Genomic DNA, 27,036 nt, shown 5'->3' on the forward strand with positions numbered 1-27,036 from the left:
AATCGAGGGTTACCCCTTAATATTTGGTGAGACTGCACAAATAGGCATATACACAATATATGTTCTATTTACTTATTTTAATGATTGCAAGCATGGCAGTCTGTTTCTAACAAACAGAGCTCAAACCCGAGTTACAAGCATACATTTATACTTTCAACCTTCAACCTCTTCACAAATGTGCTTTCCCAGAGTGCACAGTCATAGGCACACATAACCAGAAATCCTTGGGTCCTGTGAAACGAACATCTTTCCCATATGTCTTGGCAACAACACATCCATGTACATGTTCCTTTTTTCTCGCGCATCCACATGTCTGTCTGGCTTTTAGCACTTTTCATAAGCAATACTTCTACTTCTCTATTCTATTGGTCTATTCAAGTCATAAGCAAAGGGTGACTCTAAGGTCGCATAGTTGTTGTCGACAAACATTCATTACATGATTAATGCTAAAATGACTAGTATTATCAACATTATTAACGCTTACTAGCATTTCATAGTATCGATACTCATTGAACCATTACATCACTGTAATCTTTCCGCGTTATGACAAGAAAACGAAACTGACTCACAATCAGCTGACCGACCCCGACACCTGCCTTAAAAAGCGCGTCCGCCACCGGTAGACCGAGAGAAGGCTGCGGAGGGAGTGAGTTAGGGTGGAATACAGCAAGTAGCGACAATTCCAAAGCCTTGTTTTAATGTGAAAGTGTTGTAATATATAGGGAATGGCATACATAAACCTGTGAATACTTTTTGAGGAAAGGTAAGTTTGGGACTTTAATGTATTTGTTGTATTTTATTCTAAACTCTAGAACCTAATATCATTATTGTAGGATTATTCATTTTATTGTCATCAATATTATTGAAATGTTCCAGCACATTATTTCGAATAGTAGGCTAAATTAATTATTTGCATTGTCATGCTGTTGCTTAGGATACTGTGTTTTTTGTAGATTTATTCCAGTAGTCGGAGTTTGGGATAGGACAATTCGACAATTATTATGCACTAGGCTAGGCTAGGTTGGGCTAGGCTAGGCTAAACTACACTACAAGGCTGTTTTATTGGAAATTAAATTCTCGACAGGGAGTAAGAGCACATTCTGTATTAAGGGTTTATGGTTCATCTGAAAATGAGAGTAACATTTCGAGTTGTATCGAAGTGACGTCAATTCTTGGGAAATGAAACCTATGTCCTTCCCATGCAGTCGCTTGCTTGGTAGTCCAGTAGATGGCACTCGCGTCCCCCGTTCAGACAGCACAATATGGCCAAAGGACCGTAAATACATGCACAATGCCATAGACGTATTCCTTTGGGACTGGTGTTGGTTATAAACTTGATGGTAAAGGTAACTTGATCAACACAATTGTTAAACACATTCTAAAGGTGTTCTAAATTCTAAAACCCTGTTTTTTTCCAATTATGTTCTTCCTTTCTAGCTGTAATAACCCAGTAATAACCCAGTAATAACCCAGTATCTAAAGCCTGTTGGGGACCCACAAGCACATAGCCCTCCTGGAGAAGACCATGGACAACCCTTTCAGAGGGGGGCTGTACAGGGGCAGAGGAGGAGCCAACAGTTTTGATCACAGAAGAGGTAAAAACAGTCTTTATCTGTTGGATAAGTTTGATATTTGGCCAAAGTCTAGTTATATTATAGCATGAAGACACTGAATGGTATCGAACATATCAAACAAGTGATACCATTCCTTATTCCGTTCCATAAATCACAATGAGCCGATTTCTTCCTCCACCAGCCTCCTCTGTGTTATGGATCATCTCTGATTTGGCTTTCTCAGCCCTAATATTGACTTTATGTTTCCTTCTCTATCTGTCTGTTTGTCTTTCAGATTATGGGGCTGGTCAGAGAGAGGAGGATGGGATGGGCAATGGAGGGAGACGGGGGAGATGGAGGGGGAACAGGGGAGAGGGGAGAGGGGTACATGGAGGAAGCCAGAGTGTGGACAGGAGAGAGAGAGATGTCAGAGCGGCGTCGGTACCCAGACATAGAGGAGGAGGAAGAGGGGGAGGTGGAGGGAGAGGAATAGGGGTTGGAGGAGGAAGAGGAGGAGAGAGGTGGGGTGGAGGAGGAAGAGGGGGAGGTGGAGGGGGAGGAATAGGGGTTGGAGGGGGAAGAGGAGGAGAGAGGTGGGGTGGAGGAGGAAGAGGGGGAGGTGGAGGGGGAGGAATAGGGGTTGGAGGGGGAAGAGGAGGAGAGCAGTGGGGTGGAGGAGGAAGAGGAGGTGGAGAAAGGGAAGGCGGAGGGGAGAGAGAGGAAGTGAGAGGAGGAGGGGGAGGAGGAGAAGGAGGAGGAGAGAGAGGGAGAGATAGAGGGGGAGATAGAGGAGGAGGAGAGAGAGGGAGAGGTAGAGGTGGAGAGAGAGGAGGAGGATGGAGAGGGAGAAGGAGCTCTGTAGACAATGGGCCTCCTCAGGTTCGTCGACTGGGCTTCAAAACCTTGGAGGAACTCTCCACAAAAGACCCGTCCGAGGTGGCCTTCAGCCTCTCCTCCTTCTCCGGCCTGCCTCCTCTGCTGGACGAGAAAGAGATGCGACCAGACTTGGTCCAGCTGCTCTGCACGCTACTGGTCAAGGCCTTCCAGTGCCGTAACAACCGCAAGACTCTACAGCACGTAGCGAGCATCGTTAAGGAATCTGGGTTCCTTCGGACCATCCTCCCCCACTACGTGGCCGGGGTGGGGTCAGAGTTGAACCCGGCCCGACGGGAGACCTACCCCCAGAACCTGGCCAACATCCTGGTCGTACTGTGGGAAGTGCTGAGTGTCTTCCCAGCCAGCTCGGTCCAGGTGATATCCATGCTGACCATGCTCCTCGGCCCGGCCATCACCATCCTGAGGACCACAGGGGTGGAGGTCCCCGAACAGGTAGAGGAGAGCCTGAAAAAGGTAATGTTATGATATACTGGTATTCTGTTATTATGGTGAATTTCTATAGAAAATAAAAGATTCCTAATTCCACAAAGGAAAGGCAGAGAGAGAATTATGACCAGGGTGGGGGGTGGTTGATTTGTGAGGGGAGAGTAGTGGAGATGTTTTAACGGTTACAGGAGGGAGCAAAGGTTGGAGAAAACAGATGACCAGGGCAGGGGAAAGCGGTTGACTGAAAGAACAACGTGGTCGCCTTTGCAAATGTGAACGACTTTTATCACTTGTGAATAAAAGTCTCTGGATAAACCATCAGCTCAAGTATTTTTTGACTTGAAATTCCACCACATTATGCTGTAATGTTCAAGGCTATAGTGTGTGGTCTTCCTGTTCAGCTTGGAGGACAGAGCATAGTGCAGGCAATGCTTAGGTTGTGGGTTTTATTCCCACAGAGACCATAATATACAAAAACAAAAGAAGAAATGCATGCTCCCACTACTGTTAGTTGCTGTGGATAAAGAGTGTGTGTGTGTGTGTGTGTGTGTGCGTGTGTGCGTGTGTGTGTGTGTGTGTGTGTGTGTGTGTGTGTGTGTGTGTGTGTGTAACAGGTGCAGGATCTGGTAGACCACCTCCTGGAGAAGAAGAGGGAGGGGACCCTGAGGTCAGACAAGGACAGCTACTCCCTCCTGGCCCAGGACCCACCTGAAGGGCAAGAGGATTTCAGGTGAAACATCTATTCTATTCTACTATTCCTTCAATCATTTTCTTTAATGCTTTTTATTCTGTTCTTATTGTTCCCCCCATTTGCTGTCATTGTATGTTGTTATTCTAATCAGATTGTATTCTATTCATTCAATATGAATCCATTTCGGTAATTGCTTTTTGTAAAGCCTGTTGGGATGCCTGCAGCATTGCAAGGTGCTTTATAGAAAATGTGTGTCATAATTATCATTCTCCAGGACCCTGACCATATACCCGACGGTGGAGGAGTTGCACCTGGACACCAGACCGTTCCTCAGGCGCAACGAGACCTCCAAGAGCTACACTAGTGCTCAGATTTACCTGGACACTCACTTCCGTCTCCTGCGAGAGGACTTTGTGAGGCCTCTTCGAGAGGGCATTCAGGAGCTGCTGCACAGCCAGCAGGACAAACCCCTAAAGAATAGGCATTTTGATGGCATCACCGTCTACTCGGACACCCGATTGGTGGTTCCCATGTGCACACATTCTGGAATGGCCTATAAGGTTCAGTTTGACTCCAAGCCTCTCAAGGTCAGTCACGGTTTGCTTCAGAGGGGGTCTGAGTTCAGTTGGAGCACTTGATTTAGTGTTCGCAATCACGATATGCACGCGCGTAACTTGGTTTGCGAAGACAATACAACATTTGCACTAGAATCACAAACATGCAATTGACTTTCAGTAGAATGAATACAAGAGAAATTATGCCACATGAACTGTGAATCTTCTTCTCTGGTTGGGTTAGTTTTTATGGTGTTTTGGCAAGTATGCCTGAACATTTTGGCGAACCGCTCTGTTCACAAAAGTGTGAAAATAGCCTATAATGCAGCTTCAATGCATTTTCTATTGAAAATTTGATTTATCCCAGGACTAGGCTTAATCTGTGAAACCGACCCAATAAGATTCACCATTTAAGAATTTGTAATTAATTAAGAAAGCTAATTAATAATAATTAAGATAATCAATTTACAGCAATGACGCTGTGTAGTAGATTATTAACATCATCAATACATTTCATACTCGGTATGTATTCCCATACTTAAAGTTCATCTGTATTCCTCTCCCTTAGTTTGTCCGCTGGCAGAGCTCCAAGAGGCTGCTCTACGGCTCGCTGGTCTGTCTGTCATGTGACGACTTTCAGAGCTTCCTGTTCGCTACGGTGTCGGACCGCGACCCCAAATCTCTGGAGAAGGGCTTCGTTCAGCTCATCTTCACAGCACAGAGCAGGCCTATGCTGGCCACAGTGGAGGTGAGAGACAGAAGCGGACCTCTGTGTGATTGTCTGCTGTCTTGTTTAAAGGGTTAGGGTTAGGGCCAAAAAAACCCCAACATTTTTAGTATTTTACATTAGGATATTATAAAATACAAGTCAATCTTACACCACTCCGTAGCATCAATTGCGATGGGAATGCCTTTCTTACTTGTCTCTGTGGAGGTAGTAAGTATAAGTAAAGTAATATTGAAAGATTGAGTGATGCACCAGACCAGTGGAGGCAGGTGGAGGTAGAAATCGGAGGACGGGCTCCATCCCATGCTTTACAATGAGCCCGTCCTCTGATTTCTACCTCCACCTGCCTCCCCTGCACCAGACAAGACACCGCACATGAAAAACAGACAGCATTAGGTGCCATCTCATACTGTAGCAGATGTAGACTGGGCTGTTAATGTGATAAATGACCCTCTCCCCCAGTCCCAGCAGACCTTCCTGATGGTGGATACCACGGCCTACTTCGAGGCTTACCGCTACGTTCTGGAGGGCCTTCAGGAGCAGCAGCTTGACGACCTGCCCTTCCAAAGGTCTGTGTGTCTTCATACATAGAATCAGAATCAGAATCAGAATTCTTTTATTTGGTCAAGTATATTTGCACATACAGGAAATTGACTTGGTGAGGTTGGTGCATGGACATAAAAAACAAATAGCAAATATTGACAAGAAATTTACAAAATAGAAAAATATTAACAAAATAGCAATAACAAATTCACAAATTTACAAAAAAAAAGCAGCAAAACAATACATCTTGTAGGCTGTGTGAGACACGGAGGGTCATCTCCGGCCCTTCTGCAGCCTGGACCCTGAGGCCTAGCCCCTCATAGATAGATAGATACGATAGATAGACCTCCCCTTCCAGAAGTCTGTATGTGTTAATAGATAGATAGATAGAGAGATGGATAGATGGATGGATAGATGGATGGATGGATAGATGGATAGATAGATATAGATAGATGGATGGATGGATGGATGGATGGATGGATGGATGGCTAACCCTTCCAGAGGTCTGTGTTGTATGTCGTCATGGTAGCCACACTGGAGAGTGAGAAGTATCAGACTACTGGCCTGCCTTCCTGACGAATGAAAATGTGATGTAAAGTATTTACATGTTTCTACTTATGATTCTGTGTAACTTCCAGGTACATTGTGGAGTGCAGCACAGATGTGCACCCCCCAGCGTACCTGCTCAAGGAGGATGAGTACGACCTGTCGTCCATCGCGGCTCCAAAGTTCAAGGGTCATCTCCAGCCCTTCTACAGCCTGGACCCTGAGGCCTGGCCCCCCATGGAACAGCTCGGCCTGGACGAGTCCCAGATGAGAGCCCTGCGGCTGGCTCTCACCAAGGAGCTGGTCATCATACAGGGACCCCCCGGCACAGGTGACATACTTTACAGTTGATTTTTATTTAATTCAACAGGTAGATACAGGCAGAGCATTTATCCAGGTTAGTCTCATTGAGATCAAATCTCTTGGTCAAGGAACCTAGTTGATTTGTTTTCCCATTTTCTTACCATGGATCCCCAAGGATTGTGTATCATGTGGTTGGTGATCATGTGGTAGGTTTTGTAAACTTTGCTCTCTCTCATCCTCCACCAGGGAAGACCTACACGGGACTGAAGATCGCCAAGGCCCTGTTAACCAATCAGAGTCTGTGGAAAAGTGACTTTAAATTTGTCCCCTCCCCCATGCTGGTGGTGTGTTACACCAACCACGCTCTGGACCAGTTTCTAGAGGGTATGTTACATTTACGGCATTTAGCAGACACCTTTATCCAAAGCGACTTACAACAATACATTTGTTTAAGTAAGTGAATCATCTATCCAACAGTCATCATAAGACAAAGTAATCAATGCTCACGCCAGGGGCCATTGGCAGTCGTAATGCCAGTAGACTATTTTTATATATATTTTTAAAAATATATTTTATTAGCAGGAGAGAACTTGTACAGGGGGGTAGCAGGGGAGAAGAGGTCTCGGGGTTGGGGTTAGGGTTAGTATAGGGGGGGGGGGGGGGGGGGTAGTGAGGGTGAAGCGGTCTTTAGGAGGGACTGTTAAGATGTTCCACTACTAGATCAGTTCTAGAGTATATTCCACTACTAAACCAGTGTCTGAAGGGGAGGCTGGTGGAGGTAGAAATCGAGGGAAGGGCTCATTGTAATGCATGGGATGGAATAAGGAATGGTATCAAACACACATATTGTGATGTGACAGCTTCTCATGAGTGCTCAGTGTCTTGCTCTCCTGTCACCTGTGTTCTATAGGTATCCATACCTTCTTACCACACGGCATAGTGAGGGTGGGGGGCCGGAGCAACAGTGACATCCTCAAGAAGTTCACTCTGGGGGAACTGAAGAAGGCTGGCAGAAGCTCCCAGCCCCAACACCTCCGCAGGGGCTTTCACCAGGTCAGAGACGGTCACTTTCTCTCCTGTATATTGTTATGATTGAACGTTTATTTGGCTATTTATTTGTTTATTTTCAATAATATCGAACTTGATGCTTTATTGAGACACTCTCCGTAACAATAGTACCCAGTAAATGACCTACTGTCATGAATGTAACATTTTAATGTAACATGGTTGTTGGTTAGGGAAATATCATCCCATTGAGGGGCTGACTATAATCATTAATCATATTCCTATGTTCCATTCTCCGGACTTGCATACCATATATATATATGTAGTATGAATTATTCAGTCATTGGCCATGCATACTAGTGAGCAATGGAGGCTAGTTGAGGTAGAAATCGGAGGACGGACTCATTGTAATGCATACAACGGAATAAGGAATGGTATCAAAGACGTGTTTTTGATACCATTGCTCATTCCGTTACAATGCGTTACAATGAGCACGTCCTCCGATTTCTACCTCCACCAGCCTCCCCTGCCAGAGAGTGTACTAGTGTGGACCCACGGTCAGAGCTAGAGTGTCCTTCTCTCCTCAGATCTACGAGGAACTGCAGATGCAGCAGGATACGATCAATGATCATGCCATACAGCTGGACTGCACTCTGAGAGGAGTCCTGAAGGAACCCTACCTCCAGAGGTTCATATCAGCGAAACACTGGAACAGCCTCCAACACCAGCCTGTCAGTCCAACCCCCGTCTCATCTTTGAAGCTTTTATGTATGCATGTATGTCTCCTTGAGAGAGGATGTCTTATTCAGGAGTAGACTAACTGTATATGCTCTGTACCCCTCAGTGTCTGGGGGGGTTCCTGGATGACTTCCAGAGCGTCGGTGGGAAGAAGCAGTCTCTTATGTTGGAATGGCTGGGTTTAGGTTCCACCTCCTTCCAGCGGGGGGCAGCACAGCATCAGAATGCATACGCAGGTGAGAAGCAGCCACTCACATGAACATACAACTCTTTCTGCTCATGTTTTAAACTCCTCTTGATCTCCATTTGTGGGATAATAACATTGACCTTGACCTTGACTTAACTACATGGGGTGAACCACAGTTTAGAGGAAACCACATCATTATATGATAAGATGAATAGAGAATCTATTGGGTCAGGAACTCACACATTCTGACCTCACATTCTGACCTCACACATTCTGACCTCTCACATTCTGACCTGTGGTCCTGATAGATGTGGACATGGAAGAAGAAGAAGAGGAGGAAGAGCAGGATGACCTGATCCAGATAGACGAGGAAGCAGACCTGATCCAGGCTGAACGCTTTGTGGATGACGCAGAGGAGCAGGACCATAAACAGGACCGCGGTCGAGATGCTAACCACAAGATGAACCGGGAGATGATAGTCAGGGAGAAGGTGGACAACATGTTGGCCATGAGCCTGGAGAACCCGACTGATGCAGTAGAGATACAGGCAAAGCAGGGCGAGGATGGATGGCAGGTAATTAATAACATGATCATCTACTAACTACTAGTGTTTGATTTGATTTTAAACCAGTGTTGCCTATTTAGGCATGCAAACCAACAACTGTGTTAGATGTACTGCCTTCTTGTAGAATTTAGATTAGAGGAACTTAGTTAGAACAACTACAGGACCTGACTGAGTTATAAGTGGAGTCTTGGAGGTTTATATTAAAACCTGCCATGTCTCTGTGACTGAACAGATGCAACGAGGCCAGAAGAAGAAGATGAAGAGTCGTGTGAAGAAGGAGCTGCGGATGATCTCGACCATGACAGAGACAGAGGAGAGGCTGCTTTCTGACGTGTGGCTTCTCAGCCTGCCAGACAGATGGAGACTGTACCGGTAAACCTCCCTCCTCCTCCCCCCACTCACCATTGTTTCTCCCTCTTCCTCGTCCCCGTGTCTCCTCCCTCTTCCCCCCTCTTCGCCCTTGTGCCCCCCTCTTCCCCCCCTCTCCTCACCCCTCCTCCTCGCCCCCCCCACTCACCCTTGTTTCTCCCTCCTCCTTGTCCCGATGTCTCCCGCCTCTTCCCCGCTCCTTTCCCCCGCGCCCGCCCCTCCTCTCCCCCATGTCCCCCCCTCTCCTCACCCCCGCGCCCCCCTCCTCTCCCTTGCGTCCCCTCTCTCCTCGCCCTCGCGTCTCCCCCCTCCTCGCCCCCAGGCAACCCTAGTTTAGGAGAGCCTCTATTCCCATCGGGCATAATTACATCAGCTAATTACAGTGTGAGCTGTGTCTCAGAAGACGCTCCAACCGATCCCCTCACCTCAAAGCCAAGAAGTAGCTCCCTGGCAACGGCACTGTGCTTGTTGTGGCGTTTCTGTGTACACTGTCGTCAAGGCCACGCTAACTGCCAGGTGTGTGCTTGGCTGTGTGTCCCTAATAGAAACTTTTACACATGATGAGTTGTTTTATTGAACCTTTGTTTATCCATGTTAGTCTTTTTTTTATTTTTTTTATATGTTTTTAGGTTATTTCTGCTTTATTGGGATAGAGACGGTAGAGATTGACAGGAAGGATGGGTGAGAGAGAGAGGAGGGATGACATGCAGGATATGTCGATGGCCGGAATCGAACCAGGGACCTTGTGATGCTATGGTATGCGCCTTAGTGTGCTACGCCACTGAATGCCCCGTCCATGTTAGTCTTATTGAGATAACATGTATTTTTCAAGAGAGACCTGGTTGTAGCTGTGCCAAAGAAGTAGTGAAAGAGTGAAGGCTCTCTCTCTCAGCCTCTCAGCCTTTGTATGCCAGCAGGGCCGGATTTAGCCTGCTATTGTGGTGGGCTGGTAGAAATAATAGGTGGGAAACTTGGGCAGTAGGTAGCCCAGAGGTTAGAGAAGCGGACTAGTAGCCGGAAGGTATATGTACAGTATATCAGTCATCTATCCATTTCTTTATTTCTTTTTATCTATCTATCTATCTATCCATCCATCCATCCACAACATCAGTCTCCTGTTTCCCTTGGCAAAAATTCGAACTAATTCATCCACGTCTAAGGTATTTGTTATTGATTTCTCATGGGCCAAGATCACCAAATTCCTCTTTCTTTCATGTAACATGGTGCGACGATAGGGGGTTAGGACTCATGACAGTGTGGAGAAGGAACTCTCACATGATGCTGATGACACACCAATTACTGTTGGTAATTACTGTTACATACAATTTATGCAACACAGGAAAAGCTTCCTTATACTCCTGTAGGTGTTTACCCACAGTGTTTCATTTGGACATTTCTTGACCAAAGTTAGTTTTGCAAAAAGAATTTCATTTTTCAAACTCACATCGTCTGCCGCAGTGCCAGCAAGCACCTGCAGAGGGTGCAACAAGGTGGAATCGAGAAATGCACTAGATTTGGGTACAAGACTGGATATGGCTGTCATTAGGTCTACATTCTTCTTGGAAAATCTGTTTTCCATTTCTGAAATGGCCCTGTCAGTAATGTTGGGCAGGGATCTTTTCAGAGACTGACAGGGGTTGATGGTGGGATCATCAGAATCTGTATGACCCACAGTTGAGAGCACAACACTTTCACCAAGGTGTTTACTCAATGTTCTCCTTCTCTTTGGAGGATGTGAATCATCCCCAGCAGGTGCCTGAGACAGCTCTGTCCAGCAATCATCTTTACGGATGTCTTTAAGGACTCCAGTGATGCACCAACAACCTCACAAGCAGTGCACATATCCACAGGCTGAGACTGTAGAATTGCATTCGCTACAAGACTTTGGGTAGGGGTCTGGCAGACACAGATCATTCTCCTCAGTCTGTCCTTCTCCCTTCATTGAATAAATATGAGTTGATGCAAATGGACTGCTGATGTTTCACAAGTAGCTAAATCTGGTGCAAAGCATCTCTTCGATCTGAGATTACTGTTTTTGTACATGATCCATGACAAAAATAAGCGTAATAAACAAAAACTTAACTAAAGTTAAACTAACATTTAGAACACTGATTTCTTCCAATCCATACACGAGTTAGAGCAGGTTATGCGTTTGAGTGTGTGATCTTTCACGAGCAGTGAAACTGTGTGTGCTTTTACTCGCTTTACCTTGCCCTGTGTGTGTGCAGTCTGAGCCATCAGAGTTCATAGTTGTCATAACAACACCCCTCCCCCTTGGCAAGCTCCAGTGGATGGGTCTCTTCCAGAGCTCTGTGTGTTTGTGCCTGAACACAACGAGAAGAGGGGGTGGGCAGTGGGCGACTTTGGAGGTGGGCTGTAGGCTGCCCACCCAATCAGATGTTAGAAACAGTACTGGTATTTTTTGTACTATTTTTCCATTGGCTGAACACATTTATTTTTTTTCTTAACTTTTGATTTGGTGGGCAAGATGCACGTTTGAGCGAGCCCACCCCTGCCCACAGCCACCGCCGGCCTTGTATGCCAGCCTTAGCCTAGCAGCATCTCATATGACCTCCTCTTCATCCTCTCCTTGCCTTCTTCATCTAGATTCACTAACTACCTGACCTCTGACCTAACCTGTGTCTCTATGTCCGCAGGCTGTGGGTGGGGCGTTACCAGACGGAGCTCCGCCAGAAAGTCCTCCAATCAGAGGAGGCCTATGAGGACATAGTGGAGCGCCTCGCGGAGATCCGTATCCAAGAGGACCTGACTATCCTGAAGAACGCCACAGTGATAGGCATGACGACCACGGGCGCCGCCAAGTTCCGGAAGGTGCTCCAGCAAGTATGCCCCTGCCTGGTGATTGTGGAGGAGGCAGCGGAGGTTCTGGAGGCCCACACCATCACCACGCTCAGCCATGACTGCCAGCACCTCATCCTCATAGGAGACCACCAACAGGTAATAATGATGTCATCATTAGGAGACCACCACACAGGTATTAATGATGTCATCATTAGGAGACCACCAACAGGTGGTAGTGATAGTGCCATGTGATCCATAAGGAAGGAAGCATCCATCGCATGTCTTTCCGACCTAGGAAGTGAAATGTACACTTTACTGCCACCTGTTGGTGGTCTACCACAGGGCACTTAGAGCTGTACAGTGAAGCTGCAGTATTCACATGCACCAGTATTCTGGCTTTATCTGTCTTAGATTATTTCAGGTTAATATTTCATACACTTTACGTTTCTTTTGTTGTTGTTGGTGTTGGTGTTGTTGTTGTTGTCAAGCTGGTACTGCGATTCTGTTCTTGTAATGTAGGAGAAAGGATCAGAGTAGAACAAGCTCTGGCTTCTATAGCACTGTTCATTAATCACAAGTTAGGTGTTGAATCTTAACACTCTCAGGCAGGGACAAGAACAGCAACAAAACAATACAGAACATTATTACGAATTTGTTTTACCTCCCCCACAACCTCCCACATACACACTCTCACTCTGTCCTCTAGCTAAATAAACACACACACAAACATGCACACACACACACGCACTCACACACACACACACACACACAGACACACACGCATGCACGCACGCACGCACGCACACACACACACACACACACACACACACACACACACGAACACAATTGACAAACAAAAGAGGAAAGCAAAAGTGAGTTCTGGAGCCTATTTGCATCTGATCTGTATTCTCCTCTCATCCACCTAGTATACAGCAATATTCCTCAACAGTGTCAGAATTAGGGGGTTCACTCCTAGTATACAGCAATATTCTTCAACAGTGTCAGAATTAGGGGGTTCACTCCTAGCCACAGGCTATCCAGCATTCTTCTTGCTACCAAAATGGAACTTCACTAAACGTATTTTCCTTTTTTAACTGAGAAATTGTTCTCTTTTGCAGCAAGGAAGAGTTGTGGTGGGAGGAGGGGGGGGGGGTTGTATTGAGTTAGTTACACAGTTGCCTATTGTTACACGTGCCTATTAAGTTCAACAAGTTCTTAATTGTCACATACTCTGCGGGCAGAGCATGCTTAGTTCATACGGAGCCTCAACAGTCGTTGAGTCCTGAAGTCCACGGTCAGCTCCTTGGTTTTGCTGACGTTGAGAGAGAGGCTGCTGTCCTGGCAACCCCGTGACAGGCCTCTTATCTCCTCATCGTTGTTTGTGGTCAGGCCAACCACAGTGATGTCGCCAGCAAACTTGATAATGGTGTTTGAGGCTTGCAAGTGTGGCCCCACAGTCATGGATGTACAGGGTGCACAGGAGGGGACTAAGCATTAACCCATTTGTGCCGGATGCTGCGCTACGCAGCATTGCATCTACCGCCGGTTGCTGCGTTACGCACATTTGAATTTGCCGCCAGTTGCTGCGTAGCGCAGCATTTTTGATTTGTCGTAATTTTCATGAGTGCAGCATATAATGCACTGTCATTGGTTCAAATACACATGAGGTGGGTCTTGTTGATTTTTTAAAACCACGTGAGCACCCAAATGTCGTGTAAATTCAAATGTGCGCAACGCAGCAACCGGCGGTAGATGTCGCGCGGCAGTCGGCACAAATGGGTTAAGCAGTGTGTATGATACAGAATTGTACAATAGCTGTCCATGTTGTCTCCCTCAAGCTCCGGCCCAGTGCTACAGTCTACGATCTGGCCAAGAACTATAATCTGGAGGTGTCCATGTTTGAGAGGCTGGTGAAGATGGACTTCCCCTACGTCAGACTCAACTACCAGGTAGGAGGGGAAACATGAACCAGGGGGGTCTGAACCAGGGGAGATATGAACCAGGGGGTCTATACCAGACAGAATTGTCGAGAAATGTTCAGTAAGCAGTATCAATTCATGAATTACATTTTAGTTCATCATATGAATTGATATTGAATTGTGTGTGTGTGTGTGTGTGTGTGTGTGTGTGTGTGTGTGTTGCCTCCCTCAGCATCGTATGAGACCAGACATCGCCCGTCTCCTCACTCCCCACATCTACGCTGAGCTGGAGAACCATCCCTCTGTCCTGGATTATGACGACGTCAAGGTTGGTCACTTCATTCAGAGGCTTTCTATTCAGTTGTTTTTCTCTTAGAAAATTATGTCCAGAGTATGTAAGTAAGTAAGTAAGTGGTTGAAAATCAACAAACTGTTACTGAATCTAACTGAATGTGTTTTATTATTTGGCCCAAAGAAGAGAAAATACAACACAGAATATATTTGGGTCCATATTGATTATATGCCAAGCCTGTACAGCCGTTTTTTTTTGGTGTTTCGATTTATGATGAATTGTCATGGAAACCACACATAAAGTAATAATAACCTCTAAAAATATGGGGATACTTGGCACAATTAGATATCTCATAAGCAAAAGTACTTATTACAGAATGATCTTCCCATTTATGAGTTACTGTAACATTACAAGGGCCAACACACACCACTCAGGAAGCCCTTCTGGCCTTTTCCACCCCTCCTGCACATACTGTTGTTGTTTTAACTGTATACAAAGTACATACTGTTGTTGTTTTAACTGTATACAAAGCGCCTTTCTAATTAAAACTAAACTAAACTAAAAAACTCAACCAGGGCGCTTAGTGGCGTAGCACACTAATGCGCATACCACGTAATCGCAAGGTTCCTGGTTCGATTCCGACCCTCGACCTATCTTGCATGTCATCCCTCCTCTCTCTCCCATCCTTCCTGTCAATCTCTACTGTCTCTATCCCAATAAAAGCAGAAATGCCCTAAAAACATATACAAAAAAAAAAGAAAAAAAAGAAGTGAAATCCCTTGGTGTAGTAATAGATCTGAACAGTGAAGCGTGTCCTATGATGAGCCCTGACTCCCCTGTCCCCCTGCAGGGCTTGCTCTCCAACCTGTACTTCGTGGAGCACAGCCACCGCGAGCTGGAGGTCAAAGACGGGAAGAGTCACCAGAACGACCACGAGGCCAAGTTTGTGGTGGCGCTCTGTCGCTACCTGATGCTCCAGGACTATGAGCCCTCCCAGGTCAGAACCTCAGAACCCAAAACACACCGTGTCACTCCGCGCTTTCCATAGCCACTGTATGCTTAGCTTCTGTGTTTGCTCTTCTCACAGTAGGTTCAGTGTGTCTTCACGTCTTGCTAATTTAACTTTGTGCTTTTATTGTCTTTATTCATATTCCGGATGTTATCACCGTCAGGTGTCTTTAGGGCGTTTTGAAAAGTGCCTGAATGAATAAAGGGTTATTATTATTGACTCCTTGTCACTAGATCACCATCCTCACCACCTACACCGGCCAGCTCCACTGCCTGCGGAACCTCATGCCCGCCAAGGAGTTCCAGGGGGTCAAAGTTCACGTGGTGGACAAGTACCAGGGCGAGGAGAACGACATTGTGCTGCTGTCTCTGGTCCGCAGCAACACACAGGGCAAGGTTGGCTTCCTGAGCATCCCCAACCGTGTGTGTGTGGCGCTGTCTCGCGCTAAGAAGGGCCTCTACTGCATTGGTAACATGGCCATGATGGGAAAGGTCAAACTGTGGGGTGACATCCTGGAAACGCTCAGAGAGAAGGACCAGGTGAGAGAAATACACTGGTGCTGAACTCTGAGTAAAACTCTAAGCATAAACCTTGGTAAAACCTTATAACCCCCCCCCCATGGTTATTATCGGGTTATAAGAATCTAGGTTGGAGGTCTGTGGAGAAATGCAAATTCACTGGGTCTGGGACATAAAATCACTACCAACTCTGTTGTGTGTACTGCTGCCAGCACTTTGATGTGTTGTCATTATGGGTATGCTTGTCACCGGCAGGGACTGGGGAGTTCATTCTTTCAGGATCAAGAGAAAATCATTACATTTGCTTGGTTGGTAGTGACAACCTGATCCACAGAGTGTGTAAATGATTCCTATGCAAATCAGAGACCCTATAAAACAAAGATATTCATTTCAAAATCACATGACCTATTATCCTTGCACTCAGATAGACTCAATTAAACTTGTGACATGTTGAAGACATCTGAGCATCTTGATTATCTAATAAATTCCACCCTCCCTCCCTCCCTCCCTTCCACCCACCCACCCACCCATCCATCCATCCATCCCGTCAGGTGGGCCGTGCCCTGACCCTGTGCTGCCAAAACCACCCTGACCGGCATGTCAAGGTGTCCTGCGCTGAAGACTTCAAACAGGTGCCGGAGGGAGGTTGCGATGTGCCGTGTGAGTTCCGTCTGGACTGCGGGCATGTCTGCACTCTTGTCTGCCACTCCTACGACCGCGAACACAAAAAGCACCTGTGTAGAAAGCAGTGCCAGAAGATCCTCTGTGACCTGGGTCACCCCTGCCCACGCCTCTGCCACATGAACTGCCCTAAGGTCTGCATGGCCAAGGTGGAGAGGACCCTACCGCTGTGCGGCCACCAGCAGAATGTGCCTTGCCACGAGGACCCAGGGAGCTTTGTGTGCCAGGTTCCCTGTGAAAAGGTGTTGGTGTGTGGGCACGCCTGTGCCGCGGCGTGTGGGGAACCCTGTACTAGTACCTGCATGGCGATGGTCACGTTGGAGCTCAGCTGTGGACACAAGCAGAAGGAAGCCTGCCACTTCAGGTACACCCCCCTCAGCGTCTTACACCAGACTGATAGGTCGGTCCTACATTTGCTCAATCTCACTGTGTTAAGAAATGATCTTAATATAGTTTCAGTTAAAAACCCTTAAAATGCATTACACATTGCAACAAATTAGAAACACAATATTAATACAATGAATGGATTTCCAACACATTTTCAATGTGCTAATGTCTCACTGGATGTTTATTGTAACCCATGGAAACACCTTGATGCTGATTCCATCTCTGATCTCACCTGTCTTATCTCAATGTGCAATACTGTCTTGGTACTGTGTGCCTCTGATTATGTTATGCTGCTGTTCCATGTTTATTTAGTTCATGTTCTACATTATTTTACTCTGTGAAGAGACACTTGGTGCCTCGAAAGGCACTTCAAATAAAACATCCTCATTATCGTTGTCATTCCAGGAGATCCACATACCAGCCGATATGCAGGGCACCCTGTGACAAGCAGCTGAAGTGTGGCCACACCTGTAGAGGCTCCTGTCATAGGTGCCACCAGGGTCGCTACCACTCCAACTGCCAACATGGCTGTGACCGCCTCCTGGTCTGCTCCCATAAGTGTCGGGAACCCTGCACCAGTGACTGCCCGTCCTGCCGGCAGCCCTGTGAGAACCGCTGCATCCACAGTGTGTGTAAGAAGCCCTGCGGCCAGCCCTGTGCCCCTTGCGCTGAGCCCTGCGCCTGGCAGTGCCCTCACTTCAGCTGCAGCAGGCTGTGCCACCAGCCCTGCGACCGTCCTCCATGCACCCGGCCCTGCACCCGGACTCTACCGTGCCGCCACCCCTGCATCGGCCTCTGTGGAGACCCATGCCCGCAGAAATGCCGCGTGTGCAACCACGAGGAGGTAATAAGAACTATGATAAGAACAACAACAACAACAACAATAATAGTAATGCTAATACATATAGTAGTAGTAACAATTACACGTTTCTTTAGATAAGATAATCTGAAAAGTGCCTATTGCTAGGCTAGGGGTAAAAAAGGCTAGGCTCGGCGCCTAGGGGTAAAAAGGCTAGGCTAGGGGTAAAAATAGGAAGTAAATAATAACATAATCTCTGTTGTTCCTACCAGGTGTGTGAGATCTTCTTCGGCACGGAGGATGACCCTGATGCCCGTTTCATCCAGCTGGAGGACTGCGGTCACGTGTTCGAGGCCAGCTCTATGGACACCTACATGGGCATGGACGCCGGGCCAGAGGAGGGTGGGCCGGGGCAGGATGGAGGGGCGCAGGGGGAGGCGGCCATCAAGCTGAAGGAGTGCCCTCGCTGTCGGACCCCCATCCGCAGGAACCTGCGCTACGGCGCTCACGTCAACCGCAGCCTGGCGGAAATTGAGAAGGTGAAGGAGAAGATCAACGGGTCTCAGGCGGACATCAAGCAGCAAAGGAAAGCCCTGAAGACAGAATGGGAGGGCAAGGAAGTGTTGTCTACACACCTGACCATGGAGCACCTGCAGATCAGAAACAATCTGAACGCCTCCCATCTCACCGTCAAGGACCTGCTGGTGCTGGAGAACAAGATGACCATCTTGGAGAGAGTGGACAAGCTGATGCAGGTCTGTAGAGAGAGCATGTCTATAGGAGAAGGCAGCCAGTTTGGGGAGAAGGTGAAAGAGTTCCTGGGGTGGCTGATGGACCCTCAGCAGAAGTTCTCAGAGCAGCAGGCTTCCGATCTGCAGAAGGAGCTACAGCGCCTATCCCTATTGGCCGATCTCAACACACGCTGCAAGATGGCAGACGACAAAGGTCAGAGGGACAAGGTTCAGGCGGAGGTCACGGCCATACGGCAGGTCCTGGAGAAGGCCGGTCCATTAGGAGAGCACGAGGAGGTCTGGGTCAAACAGGCTCTGAAAGACTGCGACAAGACTCTGCCATGTTCTGGGCTGGGGATCAGCGACGAGGAGAGGAAGATGGTCGTCGCAGCCATGCAGATGCGGCAAGGACACTGGTACAAGTGCCCCAACGGTCACGTCTATTGCATCACGGAGTGCGGAGGGGCCATGGAAAAGAGCAAGTGTCCCGACTGCAACGCTACCATTGGTGGAGAGAGCCACACTCTGACCAGTGACAACAGCGTAGCATCGGAGATGGATGGGGCTCAACACGCGGCCTGGTCTGACGCTAACAACATGTTCAACTATCAGATGGACATTGACTAGGGCTTTGTATCGTCTTCTGAGATCTGAGGAATTTATGTAGACGAAAGCATCATTCATCAAAGGCATCACTCAATGCAAATGATAGTTAACGCACGCATACTGTATGTTTAGCATGTTTTCCCCATGTGGGAATTGAAACCCACCATTCGAATAGGGAATTAGCGCAAATGGTAGAGTGCTCGCTTAGCATGCGAGAAGTAGCAAGATCGATGCCCGCATTCTCCAGACTTTTTAATGGACCTCTTCACTCCCACTACCTCCCTGTACAAGTTTCTCTCCTGTTAATAAAAAAAAAATAATAATAATAATTCTAGCATTGTGACTGCCTATGGCCCCTGGTCTGAGCATTGATTACTTTATCTTATGATGACTGATGGATAGATGATTCACTTACTTAAACTAATGTATTTGTTGTTATCTTTGGATAAAGGCGTCTGCTAAATGCCATAAATGTAAATGTAAATGCTCCAACCTATTGTATTATTGGGACTGTATTATTGGGACTGTAGATAGATTTGCTGGCGCCAGCCATGTGATTTACATGTGTTTAAATGTGGCTGAGACAAAGACAATCGTCTGACCTTCCAGTGTGAATGGTGATCAATGCCCCCCTCTCTCAGCCTGCAACACCTATTTACAGTTGAATGAGCGTGCCTGGTGGACGTTTAATTGTTTTTATATTAATTGTGAACTTGTGTGTTGTACGATGTATTGCATGATTTTCCAGTGTTGCTATAGTTGATCAGCCTATAGTGTGACTGGGGTAGGTGAAATAACTGTTAACCCTCTATTTGCTGTGATGAAACTCAACAGTCCCTCCTAAAGACCGCTTCACCCTCACTACCCCCCCTATACTAACCCTAACCCCGAGACCTCTTCTCCCCTGGTACCCCCCTGTACAAGTTCTCTCCTGCTACTAAAATATATTTATAAAAATATATTATATTACTGTATAAATATGTGTGCTCTTTGTGGTTGAGATTTCTCAAAACTAATATTTCATATTGATATTTTAATTTAATTTCAATACATGCAAGAGTTAAACAGTCAGTTTGTATGATGTTGTTGTACAAGGCCGCTTTTTGAAATTCAAAGTCCTGTGTGTGTGTGCGTATGTGTGCGTGTGTGTGTGTGCGTGCGTTTGATGGACCTCTGCCATGAGACAACTGTGTGTATATTCCCTGTCCCACCAGTAGGTGGCAGTACTGCATTGTTAATTGAGCAAAGAGAGATGCTGTATACTGTAAGACATACTGGCTTCTTGCACAAATGGAATACAAATCTGATTAACTTATTTTTTTGAAAAAAACACACACACACACACACACACACACACACACACACACACACACACACACACACACACACACTCTATCTTAAGAGATCAAGTCAAACTCACTACCTAAGGCTTTGGAATCCATCCCTTTCCATCTCTTTCCTGAGCTGAATGAGTTCAAGTGTCATTCAATCCCAATAGAGGAGTGTAGCAGGTTTGATCATGTCCTGTCAGGGGTGTGATGGAGGCAGTTCTCCTCACAGTCTGATGACCAAACTCTAGGTGTCAGAACCTGGGGTTGGATGCATGCAGTGACATGGAGTCAGTGAAAGGACGTACAAATGCGCGCGCGCGCACACGCACACACGCGCGCGCGCGCGCACACGCACACACGCACACACACAGCAGAAAGTCTGCAGACATACTGTAGTTGGCTGAATAGCCTTTATGCATCATTTAGAGGGCTACGGTATTCAAGGCTATGTTGGGAAGTGCAGTATTATAGACTGCAACATCAGCTCTCTAAAGGCTGTTTTCTGCTTTTTAATATGTGTCCATCGACATATCGTCGCTCAACAAAAACAAAGCGTCCCGCGCCTTGTCCTCGGCGATCTGTGACGGCGTCCGCGACATCAGAAAGTTCAGGAGGTCCGCGACACCCCTCGGCGACACAAAAAAGCGCTGAGCGCAGGCACAGTACAGGGGCACAGGCCTAAACAGAAACTCTTCGTCTCGGATACGCTGGACTCGGTTGTTGACATTCTTCCAGTGTGTTTTGCAGTATCTTGCATCACTTTATCACATGATGAATGTGTCCTTGTCACCCGCTCGGCTCCAATGCAAACGGTGCTGTGTGCAGAGGAAGTGGAAACTGTGGTGTCAGGGTAGGAACAATAAAAACGAACAACAACAACAGCCACAGCAACAACATCAACAAGGCAACTTTAAACGGATTCCTGCTGTCGGTGTCTGTGGTGTTGGGTTTCAGACACAGAGCTGGACTACAAGAGACAGAACGAGACAGAGAAATGGCAATGTCCTACAGAACTCCTCTATCATGTCAGATCCGGCTTTGAAGATGTTTCTGTCTGTATATATATATATATATATATATATATATATATATATATACACATACATACACACATATATATATATATATATATATATATATATATATATATATATATATATATATGCTACTATATATATATGTATACGTTTCTGTCTATAATGTTTCTGTCTGAGTTACAGAAAGTTTGGTACTCCTTCAGGATAACTCTGGTCAGACAAGACAATCACACAGCCACCTGTTTGGATCCTGGGTCTCCTTAGACCCACGAGACTACACTAGCCTGCTGAGCTAATGTCTCAGGCATTTGCTAGTCTCAGGCAGGGTGAGTCATCACACTAATGTGAATTCAGCCAATCAGCCACGTCACAGTTGAACATCGGTGGTGGTTGTGAGTTCCCCTGACCCTTCTCCACAGTGTGACGTCAGCCCATTACACCTGCTGCTAAGAAGAGTGCTACCCACCTCCACCCGCTTATTAACCACTCCCCCTGCTCTATGGCACCGCCACCATTCAGATGGACAACCCGTTGGAGAAAGGCCAATACGATGGACCCGCGGGTCGGCAGGGTGGCACTGTAGCTACGGTGTGTTGTGTATGAGCTGGAGTCATAATGCACCGCATTATCAGTAAACGGTGCATTAGCGGTCCCTGAGCCTCATTCATTACCAGCGCTGGGCTTGAAGTGGAGGAGCTGGTGACATTGGTGACATTACTATGAAGCCTTGCGGCTCTCCCTCTTGCGTGGGTTCTGTGATAGGTGTGTGTGTGTGTGTGTGTCAGTGTGTCAGAAGAAGCAACAATTGTCATGTCTCTGCACATTGTTCCTGGTGTTGAATAAACAGCTCTGGGGGCCTTGGTGGTGTGATGGGGGGGGGGGGGGGGGGGGGCGGGAGGCAGTTATGTGTGTATTGTGTGCAGAGGGGTGTTCCTTTGACAATATTGCCGTTAGAGAATAGGGGTGTCCCCTGCCCCCCCCCCCCCCCCCCCCAACAATTACCAATTCAGCTCTGGTCCGTATCTTTGTTGATAGGATGCGTTTGCCGTTTCACGGCATGCTGCAGCGTCGGAGAGCAGGAGGTCTGGGTAAGGGCCACATGGGACAGACCTCATCTTCATTTGACCTTTACTTCTGAAAATGGAACACAGCGTACTTGAGAACGATATATCACAATCCAGCCTGCCAGCCAGTCAGCCAGATTACAATGTGCGCCCTTGAATAGTTTTAGGGCAGAGTGGTTAATGCCAGTGGAGGGACAAGAGGAAACCCTGGCGGTTTCAGTGGAGGCCTCTAATGGAGAGGTCTTGAGGGGGACGAGATGAGGCACTTGACAGCGCGGAGCACCGTAGAATGCCGGAACGCTCGTGTTAGAATAATAGAATGTTGTCATGTTCATGTTTAAGAATGTTCATGGTGGAACGCGAGTGTTAAAATGCTAGAATGTTGTGATGTTTGTGTTTAGAATGTGAGTGATGGAACCAGAACATCAGAACTGTAGGATGTGAGGTATCAGTCCGATGTTCAGTTTTTGTTGGTTCTGGATCTCAAAGATACTCTCCTAGCAACAGGAGATTATATCTGTGCCACATTGTCTTATTCCATGTGGAGTACAGCGATCTGAATGAGTCAGAAGCTGCAGTCTGTCTGGAAGTGAAGTCTCTCTGTCCCGACAGACAGATAGTGTTCAGTGCTCAGTGCCATAATGCCCGTAGCAATGTAGGCAAAGCGAAGCAGAGCCAACATGAGAACAGCTCGGGGACACCAAACACACCAAGCGACTGTGTGTAGCTACACTCTTATCACATCAAGCTGTTCTACTACAACCAGAATAAACACACAACTATCCTCTCTCTCTCTCTCTCTCTCTCTCTCCCTCTCTCCCTCTCCCTCTCTGTCTTTGAAGACACAAAGAAACAACTGCCTGGTGGGACTGTGCTTTGCTTCCACATGTGTTAGTGATCATCATATCAACCAGCTGCTGAGCTGCCAGCTCCGATCGCTCAGACTGACGCACCACGGGGATGCTGAGTGGCACAGCAAACACACAACTCTCCTGTAGCTCCGACTGTCTGCCAGCCCTGTGAGAATCGCAACTGTTGTTACATCACACACACACTGATTGGCTGCTCGCCCAATCAGAGGAGTGGGAAGAGGAGGAGGAGGAGGAGGTGGAGAAGGAGGACGATGAAAGGGAGGAGGAGGAGGAGGAGGAGGAGGAGGGTCTCAGGTCTCTCTAGCAGGTCTGAGATGAATGAAGAGAGTTTGAGAGGAGTCATAGAGACCAGAAACAGAAATGCAATAACAGACAGCATTCCCTTAACCTCTGTTGCTCCCCACAACACAACATGAGATATGTTCAAACACATTCTGAGTCCTTCACCTGTTTAGAATTGGAAACAGTTTGTAGAATGAAGAGGCGCTTTCATCCTAGGAAACGGGGGGGGGGGGGGGGAAACGGCAAATGTTTCACCATGAGATGGGAACTGTTTTTGCTGTCTTCACATCCTTTGAACCACGGCATTAGCAAGAAAAACAAGATTTGCAAACTGTGTCACGATTTACCAGGGAGCTGTCGCCTCCTAGTCCAAACACAAATATGTCGTCTGCTACAGCATCATCCTATCTCCCAAAGCCATGGGATCATAACCGTGTGTGTGTGTGCGTGCGTGTGTGTGCGTGCGAGTGCATGTGCGCACATTCGTGCGTGCGTGTACCTGTGCGCATGTCTGTCTGTGTGTGTGTGTGTGTGTGTGTGCTAAGTAAGCCGACACGTTCAGGCGTGCTGACAGAGTACCCAACCCCCCAGGCAGAGCCGCGCAGTGAACCCAGGAGGCTACATGTCGCCCGGCTCCGGGCGTGTAGACAGCCAGGTCTCCTCGCTGCTGAAAAACCTGCCGCTGCTCATTTTAGTTTCTTACAGCGTTTCGAAAACGTTCATATCTTATAGTGACTTATTCTAAAAGAGGTTCTCAGGCACTAGACCGTTCCGGGCGCTGGTACTCCGTACACACGAGAGCGTGCCGGCCCAACTGAGGCGTCTCCGGTCCCCGGTGAGTCGCACTGATGAGCTCCACACTAATTCCCCAATTATGAAAAGCAATATCTTAAAAGCTGCTGAGCCTGGTATAAAAAAAAAATCAATGCAATTCACTTCCATAATATGCATTGCCACTTAGCCTCGCACAGCCTACAAAATGTATTGTTTTATTGTTCTATTTTGTAAATGTGTAAATTTGTTATTGCTATTTTGTTAATATTTTGCTATTTTGGACATTTCTTGTCAATATTTGCTATTGTTTTTTCTGTCCCAAGCACCAACCTCACCAAGTCAATTCCCTGTAATGTGCAAATATACTTGGCCAAATAAAAGAATTCTGATTCTGATTCTGATTCTGATTCTGATGACCATTACGTCTCATGACCCTAGCCTCCATGCAAAAAAGCACCATGGACAACATGCTGGGGCCACGGAACAGCACAGGCTTGCAGGCTTGTGTCTATTTCTGGCCAAGTGTTTCGAATGCAGTTGAGATATCAGATTTGATTTGGTGCCTGACGGTTGCTATGCTGTTCAATAATGTGTCTTCATCATGATGGTGATATGTGTTGGTGTCACACGGGATACTCCTTAATACATTCATACCAGGGGAGGCTGGTGGAGGTAGAAATTGTAGGACGGGCTAATTTTAATGCATGGGTCCCGTCCCCCCCCCGTCCCCCCCCCGCTGAACCCCGCCTCCCCATAGAACAGATTAGAAGGCTGTGCCAGGCCCCTCCCCCCCGGCCCTAACCAGAGCCCGTAGACCAGTAGAGATGGCTGTGCCCCCCCCCCCAAAAAAAAAATAACCCACACACACCCCCTTTGTATAAAAGCAGTACAGATGGCCGTGTCAATACAGCTGGCTTTGTTATATTACTGTAACATCTCCCCATCCATCCTTCCCTGGCAGAGGATCGATCAGCACAGAGACCAGCCTAACCACACATCACCCTGCGTCCCTTTGTAACGCGCTCGTGTGGATTTCTGTGAACAACCGAAACCAGCTGCAGCCTTTCACCAAGAACACAATCATGTCATTGTAAGTAATAAGAGAGATTTTTGTTTTGATTCCCTGCAGGTATTAGTTTATCTAAGTCTTATTTGGTGAGTAGTACTATACAGTATATGGCCTCAGACAAGTTTCTCAGCATTATTCACACACCCGACCAAGATCATGTTTTAATTCATGACTAGAATAAATGTATATTTTTGGGTCTACCCCCAAGTCTCTTACTCTTGAGCACTCTCCCCCTCTCTCTCTATCCCTCCCTCCCTCTCTCTCTCTCTCTCCCTCCCTCTCATTCTCTCTCTCCCTCTCTCTCTATCCCTCCCTCCCTCTCTCTCTCTCTCTCTCCCTCCATCTCATTCTCTCTCTCCCTCTCTCTCTATCCCTCCCTCCCTCTCCCTCTCTCTCTCTCTATCCCTCCCTCCCTCTCTCTCTCTCCCTCTCTCTCTCTCTCTCTCTCCATCGCTCCCTCTCTCTCTCTCCATCGCTCCCTCTCTCTCTCTCCATCGCTCCCTCTCCATCCCTCCTTCTCTAATATAAAACAACATGTTGTTATGGAGATGAGGCTTGTGCAGCATGGTGCAGATTCAGCAGTACACACATTGGCTCACTAATAAATCACCAATATGGCAGCAGCCTGCTCCGTCCCTTGTAAGGCTTCTCTCTCTACCTGCCAGGATCAGGCATGCAGGCAGCGGGGGGGGGGGGTTGGGGTGGATAAATATGCGCATACATGCATATATATGCATACCGTAAACGCCTGCCACTCTGGTTCATGTAACCTAACAGACTTGTGCACATCTGTACGCATCATCAGAGTGCGCCACCCGATATGGCCGGCCAGATGGCACCGAGGAGGCGCGTCAGGGGACAGCTCGGGTTGGAAGCTAGCACTTCTTGTCTTTTCTGGGAGCAGCGAGGCTCATGGGAAGGTGAAACAGCGGACGGGACCACCTGTGCCTGTGTGTGTCTGTGTGTGTCCGTGTATATGTGTGTTCTACAGAAGCAGGATGCATACCAAGAGGTACAGGCAGACAGATGCTTAACGCCATACAGACAGTGAGAGAAGCTAGCTCTGGCTCAGCCTCTGTAGTAAAGTAACGTAAAAGAGGAGGCGTTGCTTGGCTGCTGTAGGTTTTGGGGTGCACGGAACAAATGTTAAGTGTTGTGTAATGTCACTAGGATGAAACATTTTCAGGTGAAAAAACTGTACATTTAACTTTATCATATTTTAGTACACATACATAATTGGTTGAACTAGCAGAGAGCCAGAACAGTATTTGTTTGGTTTAAGATCAAATTAATGAGTATGAGCACAGGAAAAACAAGCTGGCACGGAGTCCAGTGTTTGGACACACATTTAAAGAATTTAGAATGAAACTGCAGCTCTCCTTTCACAGCTAACCAATGTGTACAGCAGCTCCTCATCTGAGAAACACACCAGGGTCCTCAGGGGCTGAAGGAGAGTGTGTGTGTGTGTGTGTGTGTACATCTGAACAAAGTCAGTTCTGTCTTCCTCCTCTTTCTCTAAAAAAACCTACTGAAAGGCAAACTTCCAGAGTCAAGCCCTCCCCCCCCCCCTTCCTCCTCTCTTTCTTTCTCTCCATCCCTGCCTCCCCCCCCCCCTCTCTCTCTCGTTCCTTCTCTTCTCCTTCATTTGTTCGGATAAATGGGCAGATTAGGGCTCCGCTCTGCAAATGTAAATCAGTCAGTGGTGGAGATCAAACGCTCAGAGTCTGTTCTGCCCTTCGGTCCACTCCACTGGCTTCAT

General features: G+C 47.2%; 1 protein-coding gene across 1 annotated transcript; it reads left to right on the forward strand.

The window, feature by feature from the left end:
- Positions 1–1,941: 1,941 nt before the first annotated feature.
- znfx1 (zinc finger, NFX1-type containing 1) lies at positions 1,942–20,119 on the forward strand (the record flags this gene model as incomplete). The annotated part of the gene is made up of 21 exons (XM_083668529.1): positions 1,942–1,956; positions 2,433–2,903; positions 3,491–3,606; positions 3,842–4,154; positions 4,690–4,869; positions 5,311–5,417; positions 6,030–6,268; positions 6,487–6,624; positions 7,151–7,293; positions 7,833–7,976; positions 8,090–8,219; positions 8,479–8,744; positions 8,968–9,107; positions 11,762–12,062; positions 13,745–13,855; positions 14,058–14,153; positions 14,968–15,114; positions 15,360–15,665; positions 16,196–16,689; positions 17,118–17,556; positions 17,784–20,119. The coding sequence occupies 21 exons, from the start codon at positions 1,942–1,944 to the stop codon at positions 18,867–18,869; spliced, it is 5,382 nt and encodes a 1,793-aa protein (XP_083524655.1). The 3' UTR covers positions 18,870–20,119.
- Positions 20,120–27,036: the final 6,917 nt, after the last annotated feature.

Source organism: Argentina silus, assembly GCF_951799395.1.
Source record: "Argentina silus genome assembly, chromosome: 4".
NCBI classification, from domain to species: domain Eukaryota; kingdom Metazoa; phylum Chordata; class Actinopteri; order Argentiniformes; family Argentinidae; genus Argentina; species Argentina silus.